The sequence below is a fragment of the Antechinus flavipes genome, chromosome 2 (genome assembly GCF_016432865.1).
Source record: "Antechinus flavipes isolate AdamAnt ecotype Samford, QLD, Australia chromosome 2, AdamAnt_v2, whole genome shotgun sequence".
Classification (NCBI taxonomy): Eukaryota; Metazoa; Chordata; class Mammalia; order Dasyuromorphia; family Dasyuridae; genus Antechinus; species Antechinus flavipes.
Window position 1 is genome coordinate 145,932,658 of NC_067399.1, and position 13,351 is coordinate 145,946,008.

Here is a 13,351-nt window from a genome sequence, read left to right on the forward strand (position 1 = left end):
TTATACATAGTTGTCTCCTGCATTAGACTATGAGCTCCTTCAGAGCAGGATTATTTTCTCTTTCTTTGTATCCTTAGCACTTAGCATAGTGTCTGATACATAATAGGTGCAAAACAAGTGCTAGCTGACCAACTGAATAAATTAATAATTTTTTGTCATTTGCTCCAAAAGACATGATCAATCAGATTTTATAATTAGGTCTGTAGGCAGAGTGGACACCAGCAGAATGAAGTAGAGTATGGGCTATGCAGAGAATGAATAAAAGGATGAATGTGGAACTAAAAAGAAGCATTCACAAAAGAGATAAATATTAATAGATGGGGAAAAGAGCAGAGCTTTAGGGCTAAAAGAGAAAGGGTGATAATAGTACACATGCCTCATTTTACAGATAAGAAAACTGAAAGGAGAGAGGTGAAATGAATTGCCCATGATCATGAGTAGTAAAAAGGTCAGAACTGAAGTACAAATTCTCTGGCTCCAAATCCAGTAACCCTGTCGGCCTGCCTCCATATATTCATGCTCTTTCTGCTTATGTCCTCATTCTGTCTGTTCCTCTTTTTCTCTCTTTCTCTGTCTCACTCTGTGTGTCTATCTGTCAGTCTCTCTCATAGATGTGACAGAAAAAAAAAGATTATAGGTCAACAATAAGCCTTATGGAGTTGTACTACTGTTTCATACTGGTTTATTTCGAATTCAGTTAGGGTCAAAAAAGAGCACAAAATTTATGAAATGAATTGAGAGTGGAGGGGGCAGGAAAGATAAACATGTTCCAAATCCAACCAGAGAAAGTCATGTGAATGCTCCAGTTGGGTGAGCAGAGGTTACCATAAGATGAAGGCCAAGGAAACTGGACATTTAATACTAAGAATGCATTTTAATTAGTTCATGTTTGCTGAATTTGAAGGAAGAAAAGAATCCTAACAGGGAAAGCAATCAAGAACAACTCAAACTTATCTATTCCTCACAACAACCCTGTCAGGGAGAGGCAGTATACATCCTGTCTTTACAGAAGAAAAAAATGAGGTTTTGGGACATTGAGTGACTCTGCCAAGAAGACCCAGAGAGCAGACACTAGGCTCCTGCCTAGACAACAATACAGGGTTCCTTCTGTTTCACCACAGCATGTAAGTGAAGTCATATCAATATCCACCTTCCCCACAGTCCATGTCTTGCATTGGCTATCTCAGGTTTCTCCACATCAGCAATAATACAAAATTCAATAGAGGTGAAGTTTAAATTGAAGGGGGTCAAAAAATGACACTGTCAAAGAAATGTCAGACGTTCTTGGATGTCTAGTAAAGAAAATTGTTGACATATCTAGGGGACAATGTCAAGGAACCAGAAGTTTTTTCCTTTTCTTTAGGTTCTGATTTTATGTTAAGTGTAACTGGGTAGCAATGTCTTCAGCCTGCAAACAGGCGCATTATTTCTCTCTTTTTTTTAAGAGTTAGGGAGGGAAAAAAAATCACACAATAATCTGAACTGAATAAGCTTTTCAGAATAGCCACCTCTCTGGCAAGAGTCAGCATTCCTCTGAAGCATTGTGCTTATTGGAAGGGGTTCAACAAGGATCAAAGAGTACCACTTACTTCCCAACAGAGTTAAGGGAAAGGATTAGTTCTGATGAGTTATTTGGTGGTTTCTATTCATTGTTGACCTTCATTCATCAGTTTTTCCACCCCTAGGGACTCAGCAAAGTTAAAGAACCAAGAAAAACTATATGCTGCTTAGTTGCTCTCCCATTTGTGAAACATTTATCTTCAGAGACAAAACCCTCCCTAAGTTTCAATCACATTCATGAAATCCTAATCAATAACAGATGACACATATTTGGAAGTAAGGCTGTGGAAGATGCAAGCTGTTTATAAAAATTCCCCTGATGCACTTGATAAATTATAGAGTCAAAGACTTCTAAAGTAGTGCACAGAACTCTAAAGCATGTTCAGGACCTAAACAATAAAATACAAAGCAGCTAGAAGCAACAGTTATAAAACTGAAAGAAATGAGGACTGATGGTTATTGTAGAATAGAGGAAGACTAAAAGAGTTAGAAAATGCTGGCTGTGAGATTTAGGGAAACTGAATAGAAAATTAAAGGATACTTGTAAATTTAAGTGAGCTATTAAAGTTGTCCCTGGAGCAATTTCTCTGGATTGAGATGGCTGTTTCCTTACTCTTTCATTACCTATCCCATTACTCTCTCAACCATTTAGTAAATATGGTATTATTTTTCTGTATACCACACTTGTCTCTTTTCACTTCAAAAAAGTATGATGGAAAGGAACAATGGATTAAGTATCAAAAGACTCAAGAGCTTGAACTTGACTACTTTCTAGCTACAACTGGTAATAACCTCTACAAGAAAATTAATCCGGGTCTCAAGTTTCATCATCTCCAAAATGGAAATAATAACATTTGCACTGCTTATCTCACAGATTTGCTGTGAGAGTCAAATGAGATAATGTATGTAAAGCATTCTGTAACCATAAAATAGTCAATGTAAGCTCCTGCTCATCCTCTGGATGCATACACACATACAATTTTACCTATAATTGATTTACCAATAATTGATTGAGCTATAATTGTAATGTATAGTTCTTCTCAAGTTACATTTATTGAGTATCTAGTATGAATTAACGATTGCATAGAAAATCCTACCCAAAAGCTCTCAGTTCTTTTAGGAGCTTACCTTTTAAAGAAGACAAGATAGGTAAAGAAGCATTCCTTTCTTAAATTGCAGATTATATTCCTAGAGAAGTTAAGGAAGTTGGTGATACATTGATGGAGTTTATGAGTTTGCCGGAATCATCCAATGTAAGTAAATTTTGAGAAAATTTGATTGAAATGGAAATGTTTAAGTTGGCTTGTTTTGGGACATGAGAAATGATATTCTCCTAGGTTATATGGATTGTTCTTCTTAATTTAATTTTATTTCCTTGAGAAAAAGTATATATTACAATAAGAGCTACAAAAAGGTGTCGCAAAAAGAGTGTTGAATGTTGGTCAGACAACTTGTATTCAAATGTGAATTGATGTTAAGTTGTTTTCTTAGAGATATTATGGCTCTACTTGGGGTTTCCTTGGCAGAGATACTGGAATGGTTTTGTCATTTCCTTCCCTAGCTCATTTTATAGAAGATAAAACTGAGGCAAACAAGGGTAAGTGAAATGCCTGGGGAAGCATCTGAGGCCAGATTTAAATTCAGGAAGATGACTCCAGACCTGACACTCTATCCAGTGCATCACCTGGATATCCCCGTATAACGTCATAGAGCAAATCATTTGCCTGCTGTGAGGTTTACTTTCTTCATCTAAAAAATTTAAATAACAGTATTATTTATTTCTCTGACCAAACAAATTAGGAGAGCACTTTCTAATCCTTAAAACCCTATCTATAATATATACACATATATATATGTACATACATATGGTTTTATTGTTATTACAGCATCTAAGATTATTTTAAAAGCCTAAGAATTAGAAGTTCTGGAAATTTGATAGGAAAAAACTATATTACTTTGTGATTGAAAAATTGGGAGACATCAACTTTTAAGCATGATAAAGTCATTCAATAACGTGTTAATAAAAACAAGAGGCTGTTAGGAGAAGCATGTTAGATTAAGCTCTCAGTCTGCTGGTTCTAACTGTACTATAGGGAAAATTTCCTCTAGTTTGATGACACGATAATAAAACTGGGATTTTGCATGTCATCTAATTCTTTTTGCAAATCAGGAAACTGAGGCTCAGACAATTTATGTATTAAGTAGCAGAAGCAGGCAAAACCAGGCCCTCTAATTCCAAATCCACTATCTACCATACCATATACCTTATATTTAGGAGGTCAGATACAGAAGACCTTTCCTCCCATACACCTGCAGCCAAACTTAAGAAGATCTACAGATAGGAGAAATAGAACTAATGTTTGTGTATCTTCCTATAAAATAAAACTGTATTCATCCTAAAATTATGCCAATTTGTACTGAATTGATGAAGTTTTTGTCTTTTTATAGATTAATTTTCTAAACTAGCTTGAATTTATCCTGTCATAATTTTTTAAAAAACGTAATTGACCATTACTTGTATAAGACCCCTCAATTTAAGAATGAAAATGAATTTGTTTTTAGGAAGTTTGAAGGACAATTAGAAATGGTAAGAAGTCTCTGTTGCAACAATCTACAGACTCCTACTAATCTTGTCCTGGACAAGCTCTTAAAAACGGAAATTCAAAACTTCAAACTCTTTTTCATGAAAAGCTATGCTTTCAAACAGCATTTCTACAAACAACATGAGTAAAAATTCATTAATGAATGAGTCTGGAAAGAAAGGAAGCTCTATCAATATCAAATCTACAGATCTTTGGGAAAACTAGAAGAATAGAAAATAAGTGTGTGCAACATATGAAAGATAAGTAGAGGTGAAATCTATAAAATATTAAAGAGGGAAGTAACATGAACAAGGGACACTGAGGAATGGGGATAAGGCAGTTCTTATAGGTCCAAAGAAATCAGATAACGGCATCAAAGGGGCCTATTTCTCTATTACCATAATGGGAACGCCAATGTCAGGCCACAGGAGATCTTCTGATGGGAGCTTTGGGGAGTTCCATACAACCACCACTTTATTCAGATAAGGGAGACCATTCAATCTCTCTAAGGAGTTCATGAGCACCTCCTCTCGTTCATAAGTCAACATCACCACTGTGAACTGCTCTCTTGGAACATTGCCTCCAAGAGCTGCCTGGAACTCCTTGCCAGAGCCTCCTGCTCCTCCACCAATGGGCCTGAATCCAGTGCCAGAGCCAAGAAATTTGGCCTCTGAAGGCAGAACAGGGTCAAAAGGTGTGTGTGGGAAAAGGTGGAAAGGCCCTGGGGCCGAGTTCCAGTTGCGATAAAGATCAGTGGCAGTCAAAGTAAAGTTGCGGAGGTATTTAGGAGAAGCATAGGGTGGTTCTGTTTCCACTGGCCCCAGGTCCAGATCCCCATTATCTGCCATGTTGGGGTCAGTACCTGCCGCTTTGCCTGAGCGATGGGGAATCTCAACTGCTGCTTCTTCCCGGATGGGAGCAGCTGGGATCTGGATGCGAGTCCTAACCACAGCCAGAACTGTGTTGAAGATACTGTCAGCGGTGGAGAAGTAGGTTTCCCAGAGGAAGCGCCCTTGGCGCCTCATGGCCAGCAAATCGCTGTCCGAGAGGCTCCGCAGCAGGAAGTGAACCTCCGTGACGCGCGGCTTGGGCACCACCAAGGCTGCCTCATTCCACCGCAGCACATCCTGGTAGGGAAGCTGCACCTGCTCCCCGAGCACCACGGGAATAGCTCCAACTTCCAGGGCCTCAAAGAGCCTCGTGGCACATCCGGCAGAGATCACCAAGTGGGGATCCCCTGGGGTGATAATCAGAGCAAAGGTGGAAAGTTTCAGCAATTCTAGGCGGTCCTCCCTCTCTCCACAGAGGGCCCACTCAGTGGGCAGGCTAGGTTTAGGTTGATTCTTACAGGTAAACTCTGCCAGCACCTGATCAAGCTTGCTGTCCTGCACTGCTTTCAGGGTGGCAATAATTCGGTCATCATAGTCAGCAGGAGGGTCACCTTCCATCTCCTCTTCAAAAGAACGGGCCTCCTGCAGACTAGACCGAAGTGACTCAATTTTCTCCCCTTGGAAGCTAAAGAGATACTTCCGTTTGACTGGCACCTGTGGAGGGATCTCCAAGAAGTTGGGCTCCGACATGGCATGGACTAGTGGTGATATGACTATATCAAAGCCAGATCGGTACTGAGCAGTGTAGAAGGTGGACTGGGCCACCATGGCTCGGCCAGTACTGACATTATACAGTAAATTCTGTGTATTCGACTTCCACGACAGGCTGATGAGGAGATGGTTGTGTCCATCTGTCCGCCAATAGGGCAGAGAATACAACTGTTGCTCCAGTTCAGCAGGCCGCAAACTCAACGGCTCTTGCATTTCTCCCACCAGGATCACATAGAGGCAGGCAATATCGGCATTCTCTGTGACATAGATGTTGGTTCGTGCTGTGGCCTGAAAGGCCTGTTTGACCAGGGGGTCCAGATAGCTGCCAAAGGCCAACTGGTCACTATCATAGACATAGACTGGGAATCCAGAAGTGAGTGGACAGCGAGAGTAGTCAAAGCAATTGTGTAGCCTGCAACTACGCAACAGTTTAGGGGGAGGCAGGCCCACATCATCTTTTTCTGGTAACAGTCTGATGGGCAGGGAAAGTTTGGGCTGATTTTGGGCCATCAGCTCTTTGTAGGAATGTTCAGTCTGGCTGATGACGTTCTTGAGCTGGAGGAGGTCTTGTTTGGCATTCTCAATACTCTTTTTACAGGCTTCGATCTTCAAGTTGAGCTTGGCAATTTCGCTGTTCAGCTCCTGCCTTTTGGCTTCAAGCTGCAGGAGCTCTTCACTGACTGACTCACGGATGCGGCAGAGGTCTAGCACATGCTTCACTTCACATAACTCATTGCCAGCTCGCGGCCCAAAGATGCGTTTGCCTGCCTCGTCCGCCTCATCTAAGGTGGTGAGATAATAGTGAGCAATGAGGGGGAAGAAAACCAAAATGATAAAGAGTGTAAAACTGAGCCAGGTGAGCCGGATGCGATTGGACCACCGCAGCATCCAGGTCTGGCCTCCATTCCCCACGCCCCCATTCCGCAACATGGTATAGCCTGTCATAAGTCTCTGTGTCACGCTTGCCCCCTCTGATCACGTTGGGTCAGTCGCCATAACCACATATGTTTCCACTTAACAATTCTTCCTCTTCCTCACTCCTCTCCCTAAAATTTAGTGCACTGTCTCTACAAGGCACCAAATAAAATGGAAATTTCATTTTCCTCAGCTGTAATGGAAATGGTCTCTGACCCTCCTCCTGCAGGTTTGAAGCTGTGGCTGTCGATCAAGGAACATGCCCTCAATCTCTGTCAGACAGGCAGAAATGTCACGTCGCCACTGTGGGGAAAGAGAGGCCTCTGGCGATGGCACCAAGGGGAAGCACCCCGGAACCAGGCGGCACTGCTCAGCGGCCATGGCTCCTGGGTCTTGATGCTGCCGACTGGAGAACAGGCATAGTTAGCATGCACAGCTGGACGGATCATGAGCAAAGCCTTGCTTCGGTCTTGTCACTGCTGCCGTTAGGAGGTAGTCAGGCCTGAAAAGGAGAAGAATCATCATCAGCCTTGCAAAAAACACATTGAAATAACCATTCTAAGCCTGTCTTGCACATTTCCATAAAGAATAGAATGAGAAATCTGAGCACAGCTTGGAAGCCCTACAAGTCTAATGTTTTGTGGTGTTGGTGGTGGTGTTTAAATTTATAATAGGGAATTACAATAATGAGAGTTCCTTCTCCTCTAAAAAGACAAGACAAACAAAAAAAAATCCCACAATCTCCACTGTTTTCTTTTTACCCAAAACAATAAAAACTCTACCCTTAATTGATTCTAGAGCATTAATACAGAACTACAAGAAAAATAATTTTCTTTTAGAATGCAAAGAAACGTCACACATTCTGCTATCCCAGACCTGGGTTTTGTTTCTTGGCAAATATAATGTCCTTTCCCTATAACCAAAGCTGCTTCAAATCTTCCCTAACCCAAAGAACAATGGAAAAAGCACAGCATTTGGGAGAAAAGGACATGGGATCAATTCCAGCTCTGTTACTTATTACCCTATGAACTCTGGACCACAGTTTACTCATCTGCAAAAAGAAGGGACTGGAGAATATCAACACCAATGTTCCTTCAAGTCCTAAATGGAATGATACTAAAAATAACATACTGAGAAGACTACTTAAGGGACCATAATTACCTCTCAAGTTTAGAGTTTAGCAGACCCATTCACAAAGTAGCAGGAATAGAACTCTTAACATAAGAGAGAGGTTTAGTTCTGGATAGGCCTTGGCAAAGACATACTAGGGTACCTAACTCAGCCTCTTGGCATCATAATTCAGAGGCTCAATTACAATGACATACAAAACAGCATCAGAACTAACCCTGACTGAGAATAATCCAAGGTCAAATTAGATCTTCTGGAGGCATATATTTATACCCCAAAGATTGGCTATAACTGAATTAGCCTTTAGGGTAATAGCTTACTTTCCCTAATTAATTTTCCCTGTCCGCCCATGTAAATATAAAGAACTTCAAAAACAAAAGAGAATGCTGCAAAAATTATAAGAAACAAGCATAATTCCAAAAAGTAGATATTTTAAAAATACTCTGTTCCCTTTCCTTTATAGAAACTAGAGAGCCACAGCTGTGGAGCACTGCAAATACTGTCAGATGTTTTCAATGCATTGATCAGGAAATGCTGCAAAAATTATTAAAAAACCAAGCATAACTCCAAAATGCCCTGTTCCCATTCCTTTATAGAAATTAGAGAGCCCCAGCTGTGGAGCATTGCAAATATTGTCAAATGTTTCCAATGTATTGATCAATTTTTACCAATTATTTTTCCTCTTCTCCCTCCACCCCCACCCCCAACAGTATTTGCTATATGAGATAGCTCTGTGGGAGAAGTAAAGAGAAAGAATATTGGGAGAAATTCTAAAGAAAGGGGAAAAAAGCCATAAATAAAACTTCAAGAAAAAAAAATGTCTGATGTTTATTCAAAAACAGAATGGGATCACTTGTGCAAGCAGAGAGTTTGACTTCAACAAAGAAAACCTTGAAGTTGCAATGGGAAGTAAGAACTCTTCCAACTCTCCAACTATGAAGACTAAGTCAGTAGGCAGAGCAAAGGACTAACTAGAGCATTACCAAAAACCCCTCCAAACTTAAAAGTAATAACTCAAAATAAATGCTAGAGTGACAGAACCAATAAAAGGTCGAAATGAAACAGTTTTCCTTTGCAAGACAATTTAGAAGATCAGAAGGAAAGATCTGTCTCATTGGGTGAGAACAGAGTACAATTCAGTAGGGGCTGTGCCCTAAAAAGTCAACAACAAGACTTTGGGGCAAATGAATCAGCAATAGTATCTTCCTCGGCCCACAGAGGTAAGGGTTAAGTAGGACAAAAAGTACCCCTTGGCTGGAACAGGTAGCAGAACTCTGTTACACCATTCAAGCAAGGAGCACTACCCTGCAGAGCATATGTCCACAGGGGAGCAGGAACCCTGGCCATAGTTTCAAGGTGAAGAGTGCTTGTGGTCATCCACAGAATAGAACACAAGCAGGGAGAACAGTGACCTCTCCTTAGATCATACCACTTTAGAAAAACTGAAAACATATAGATCTCCTAAACTAATTCTGAAAACAGCTGCATAAAAAACCTGAAGCTTGGCATAATAGCTGTACCCACTGGGAGCAGAGCCAACTTCAATATAAAGTTAAAAGTCAAGAAATAGGCTGGTAAAATGAACAAACACCAACCAATGGTGATGGGAAAATCAAAACAAATTCAAAAGAAAATAACAAAGTAAAAACAGCTACATTCAAAGCCTCAGAAGAGTATGTGAATTGGTTTCAAACCCACCCAGGCCAAAAATTTCTAAAAGAGCTCAAAAAGAATTTTAAAAATCAAACAAGAGGAAAAATTGGGAAAAGAAATTTGACAGTGATTCACGAAAATCATGAAAAAAGAGCCAATAACTTGGTAGAGGCATTAAAAACTACTGAAGAGAACACCACCACCACCAAAAAAAAAAAAAAAAAAAAAAAAATAGACCAAATGTTTTTTGGTTTTTTTTTTTTCTTAAAGGCACAAAATCCACTACAGAAAAGAACTTCTTGAGGGCAGATAGGCGGTGCAGTGGATAGAGCACCAGCTCTGAAGTCATGAGGACCTGAGTTCAAATCTAACCGCAGACACTTAACACTTAGTAGCTGTGTGACCCTGGACAAAGTCACTTAACCCAGGGAGGGAAGGAGAGAGGGAGTTCTTAAAAAAAAAAAAAAAAAAAAAAAAAAAAAAAAAAAAAAAATTGGCCAGAAGAAAAAAAGAAGTACAAAAGCTCACTGAAGAAAATAATTCTTTAAAAATTTGAATTGGACAAGTAGAAACTAATGACTTCATGACATATAAAGAAACAATTTTTAAAAATCAAAAGAATGAGAATAGAAGAGCACATAAAATATCTCACTGGAAAAAAACAATTGACCTGGAAAATACATCCAGAAGAGACAATTAATTCCAGAATCATTAGACTGAAATATATAATCAAAAGGAGACCCTGGACCTGGATAGCATCTGTCAAGAAATTATCAAGGAAAACTGAGGGTCAAATCAAAATGGAATGAATCTACTGATCGCCTCCTTGAAAGACATCCCAAAATGACAACTCCTAGCAATATTACAGCCAAATTTCCAAGCTCCCAGATCAAAGAAAAAATATTGTAAACATCCAGAAAGAAATAATTCAAATATTATGGAGCCACAGAAAGGATAATCCAAGATTTAGCAGCTTTCTCCTACATTAAAGGATTAGAGTGGTTGGAATATATTCCAGAGGGCAAAAGAGCTAGGATTAAAACCAAGAAACACCTTTCAAGCAAAAATGAGTATAATCCTTAAAGGGGAAAAATAGTCACTTAATGAAAAAGGATATTCAAGCATTCCTCAGGAAAAGACCAAAGCTGAACAGAAAATATGACTTTCAAATACAAAATGTAAGAGAAGCATAAAAAGACAATAGGAAAGAGAAATCATAAGGGATTCAATAAGATTAAACTGTTTATATTCCTATATAGGATACTTGTAATTCCTATGAACTACATCATTATTTAAATAGTTAAAAGAAGTATACACAGACAGAAGATATGAGTTGAGTTGAAATCTTAAAAAATTCGGCTTGAAATTTTGCTCTCACTAGAATTGACTCAAAGAAAGAATCCTGGGGAGGGTTCTAGGAAGATGGCAGAGTAGGTTGATAAATTTCAAGCTCTCCTAATTTCCCCCACAAACAGAACAAATTTGCGCTTCAGGGTGAGCACAGACCGGTGAAAAATCAAAGAAGACTTGGGGCAGAAGAAGGATCCTCCTGATGCAACTGGAGAAGATTTGAAGAAAGACTTTGGGCTGGGGATTAATCTGCCTGAAGTGCACACCTCCAGGTCTGCTCCTACCTCCAGGTGAGTTCCACAGAAACATCAAGTGGGGATCCCTCAGGCTAGTTGGTATAGCTGGAGCCTCAGCAGGAACCACAGAGACTTCACCTTCCAGATTATTTATTGAGTTGGGGTTTGAGTCCAGGAAGACAAAATGAGCCTAGGCTGATCACCAGACCCAGCTGTGCTGCTGAAATGGACTTTAGCAAGAAGGAACCAGCACCCAGTGAGTACAGAAGACTCAGGGCAGGGACACTGCTGGCTGTGGGCACTTGCAGGAGAGTAAAGCTCTTGGTTTGGGGTTCTAGGTCATAGGGGAGAGCTGAAGGGAAGCTTGAGATACCATTCCCTCCCACCTCATGATAAGAAGTGCTTACACAAATACCTCATTAAAAACAAAATTTAACCAGCAATGAATAAAGAACCCACCACTGAAACATATTATGGGAACAGGGAAGACCAGGGTACATCTTCAAAAGAGGACACTTTAGTTAAAAAAATATTTTTTTTAATTTATTTTTTAAAAAAAAGCTTTTACCCCAAATAATAATATGAAATGGCTCCCTGCCCAGAGAGAACTCATAGAACTCGAAAAAGAATTTAAAAATCAAATGAAAGATAACTGAGGAAAACTAAAAAATAAATAAAATCCAAGAAAAACAAGAACATTATAAAAAATAAACCAACTAGAAAAGGAGGTATTAAGTTTCAAAGATGAAAATAATGTTTTGAAAATTGGAATCAGGCAAGGGGAAACTAGCGAAGCTATGAGAGACCAAGAAATAACAAAACAGATTATAAAGAATGAGAAAACTGAACAGAATGTCAAACATAAAAAAAAAAGAGACAGATCTGAAGAAAATACATAGGAATATTATTCCCAAATATAAAAAAACCCAGATCAAAGAGAAAATTTTGCAAGAAACAAGAAAAAACAATTCAAATACGCTGAAGCTACAATTGGTAGTATACAAGATTTAGCAGCTACAATGAAAGATCATAGGTCCTGGAATCATATCTACTGACAAGCAAAAAAACTTTAAGCCTGTGGCCAAAAATATCACATCCAGCAAAATTATCTATAATTCTGAATGAGAAAAAATGGACCTTCAATGAACTTGCAGATTTTCAGGACTTTCTATCAACCAAACCCGAACTTAACAGAAAATTTTATACATAAAAGCCAATATCAAAGATTAATTTTAAGGAACTCAACAAGGACAAATGATTTACATGGGAAATATATACTATATGTTTAAGATTCACATCAACAATAGGGTAGCTGAAAAGAAAGATTGATAAGAGTTAAGGTAAAAATAGTAATCATGTTATAAAAATGAGGTATAGAGGAAGAGACACAAAGTGTTTCATTAGAAGGAGGGGGAGGAGGCTTGTAGTTCTGAAAACTTTCTCACATCAGGAATGGGTTCAATAGGCAACACTACATATATATCAGGAAAGGTATAGCACCCTTCAAAATCTATAAATAAATAAGGGGAGAAGAAAGGGCAGATGGGAAAGCAAAGTATGAGGGAAGAAAACAAGGGAGGGATCCTTGGGTGGAGGGAGATTAAGTAGTAGCAAGAGAGCAGAATTTAATTTAAGAGTCAGCAGAGATAGGAAAGATGTGTGTTTGTATGTGGGTTGAATATGTGTGAATGTGTATGTATGTATATATCTACATGTGTACACATAAATATATCTTTTCCTAACTGTAGCTTACTTAGGGGTTTGAGGGGATGAAAGGGAGGAAAAAAGAATAAAATAAACAAGATGTGCAGCAGAGAACCAAAGAACAATTTACAAGGAAATAAAGGAAAAATGGACATTCATGAATATAATTTCTTCTACTAATATACTTTCTTGATCTAGTAATTTGTTGTTATATATTTTGAATCCTCCCTGATGCTCTGTTAGACACATGACAATGTTCTCTTTTGTTTTGTATTCCTTTTCTGTTTTTCTTTTTCTGTTTTTTCAAATAAAATAAATTAAGAAGAAACAAAACAATGAAAAACAGCATACACACTCAACTGGATACAGAAACTTACCTTACAGGGAACTGAGAGAGGAAGAAAATACGAGAAGGGGGGGAGGGGGGAAGGGGGAGGGACTGATATAGGAGATGGATGATAGAAGGGAAAGAGGATTAGGCAGGCAGTAGTCAGAAGCAAAACACTTTTGAGGACAAGGTGAAAGGACAGAGAGAAAAGGCTAAACAGGGAGAGATAGAATGAAGGGAAATACATAATCAGTAATCATAAATGAAAAAAATTTTATAGCAGGTTTCTCTGAT

At 39.0% G+C, this 13,351-nt stretch overlaps 1 protein-coding gene across 2 annotated transcripts in view; it reads right to left on the minus strand.

Moving 5' to 3' along the window:
- Positions 1-13,351, minus strand: part of EXTL3 (exostosin like glycosyltransferase 3) — a 90,749-nt gene that overhangs the window by 34,549 nt on the left and 42,849 nt on the right. For both annotated transcript variants that reach the window (XM_051975743.1, XM_051975744.1), the window contains one exon: positions 4,541-7,160. In XM_051975743.1, coding sequence (XP_051831703.1) covers positions 4,541-6,688 — 2,148 coding nt within the window. In that variant the 5' untranslated portion in view covers positions 6,689-7,160. The remainder of the gene's footprint in view (positions 1-4,540; positions 7,161-13,351) is intronic.